This window comes from Rhipicephalus microplus, chromosome X (assembly GCF_043290135.1).
Source record: "Rhipicephalus microplus isolate Deutch F79 chromosome X, USDA_Rmic, whole genome shotgun sequence".
NCBI lineage: Eukaryota > Metazoa > Arthropoda > Arachnida > Ixodida > Ixodidae > Rhipicephalus > Rhipicephalus microplus.
The window spans coordinates 24,464,195-24,465,642 of record NC_134710.1 but is presented as its reverse complement, the minus strand read 5'-3'; the positions used below and the strand labels follow the sequence as shown (position 1 = coordinate 24,465,642).

General features: G+C 51.3%; 1 protein-coding gene across 1 annotated transcript; it reads left to right on the top strand.

The window, feature by feature from the left end:
- Positions 1–205: 205 nt before the first annotated feature.
- LOC119176584 (ubiquitin-conjugating enzyme E2 Z) lies at positions 206–1,018 on the top strand. Its single transcript, XM_037427940.2, has one exon. It carries the CDS (start codon positions 206–208, stop codon positions 1,016–1,018), a length of 813 nt encoding a protein of 270 aa, XP_037283837.1.
- The last annotated feature ends 430 nt before the right edge of the window (positions 1,019–1,448 follow it).

Below are 1,448 nucleotides of genomic sequence, written 5' to 3'. Positions count from 1 at the left end.
CATTAGTTAGTCTAAGTATTGTGTATAATTAGTCATACAGATATTATGTGATCACTCTATTTATGAATAACTCAATGCTTGGTAAATACCTCAGAGTGGGTGGGAGCCATTGTATAGGTGATAATAATAATAATCATCATCTGCGCAAACGGCCCACAGCGTGCAGCGACGTCCGCTCACAGCCGCCGCTGCCCCTTATTTTGCCATGGATGAACCTCGGCGAAGTGCAGCTGCGTGCAGCTTGGAGACTGCGTTGTCCAAGCGTAAGAAGCCGTCGAAGCAGTGTATGCTGAGACTCAACCATGACCTCAAGAACATCATTGACAACCCGGTGCCTGGAGTGTTCGTCGAGCCTGAAAAAGGCGACATCACGTACGTCCACGCCGTCATCTTGGGGCCCGACAACACGCCGTACCAGGGAGGCTTCTTCCATTTCGTGCAGAAGTGCCCCCGAGACTACCCAGCCTGTCCACCGCAGGTACGCTTCATGACGACAGACGGCGGAAGGGTGCGCTTCAACCCGAAAGTGTACAGCAGTGGGCTCGTCTCGCTCAGCATTCCGGGCACGTTTCACGGACCCTCGTGGAACCCGGAGATGACCCTGAAGACGGTGCTGGTTTCGATACAGTCGTCGCTCTTTGAGCAGCCGTTGGCCGACGAACCTGCGCTCGGACGAGAGTTTGAAACTTGGCTTGAAAAAACGATCAGTTGCAACGCCAAACTGCGGTTCCAGACCCTCAGGGTGGCGATTTGCGACGCGCTCGAGGCTTGCCTCCACGGCAACTCGTTGTACCCGCCACTCCTGCAGCAGGCTGTGATGACGCACTTCGTAGAACAATATGCCAAGTATGAAAGTGCAGCCTTTTCCCTACTTGGCGAAGACTCAAGCAAGGAGGAATCTCAGCAGTACGCAGCGCTACTCGAGAGACTGCAAGACACTCATGATCGAATACTGCAAATCAACCCAAAGATGAGGAAAATGATAGTATGTGACTACAAGGGCATCATGAACTGCTAAGGCTCACGGAGACTTTTTAGGGCATGCTGGATACTGGGGCGATACTGCGAGATCAACGGCGTATATTTTGCGCACACGCTTAAAACAGTTTGTAAACACTAAATAAAGCAGCGTCGAAGCCAGAAAATATGTCCGTGGCGGGAGGGGGGGGGTCACACCAACTGAACCTGGGAGAGGAGGGTGGAGCAGGCTGAAGTCTCAAAAACCCCTCCCTCCTACACTGCGGGTCTCTGTGGCGTAACTATCACCGGCAGTTTGGGCAGAATGTGTACATGTATAACAAAGTCATGAGACTCCCCCGCCCCATGCGTATATGCCTGTGAAGAGAGGAGGAGTAAGTAAATAATAAAAGTAAAGTAATCGCTGTAAAATGCAGTAAAGGACAGGTACATGGCCACCATTTAATTAACAGGACTTCGAAAACGAATCA

What these genes read in the sequence shown, in the direction of transcription:
- LOC119176584 (XM_037427940.2), top strand. Translation starts at nt 206, where the DNA reads ATGGATGAACCTCGGCGAAGTGCAGCTGCGTGCAGCTTGGAGACTGCG.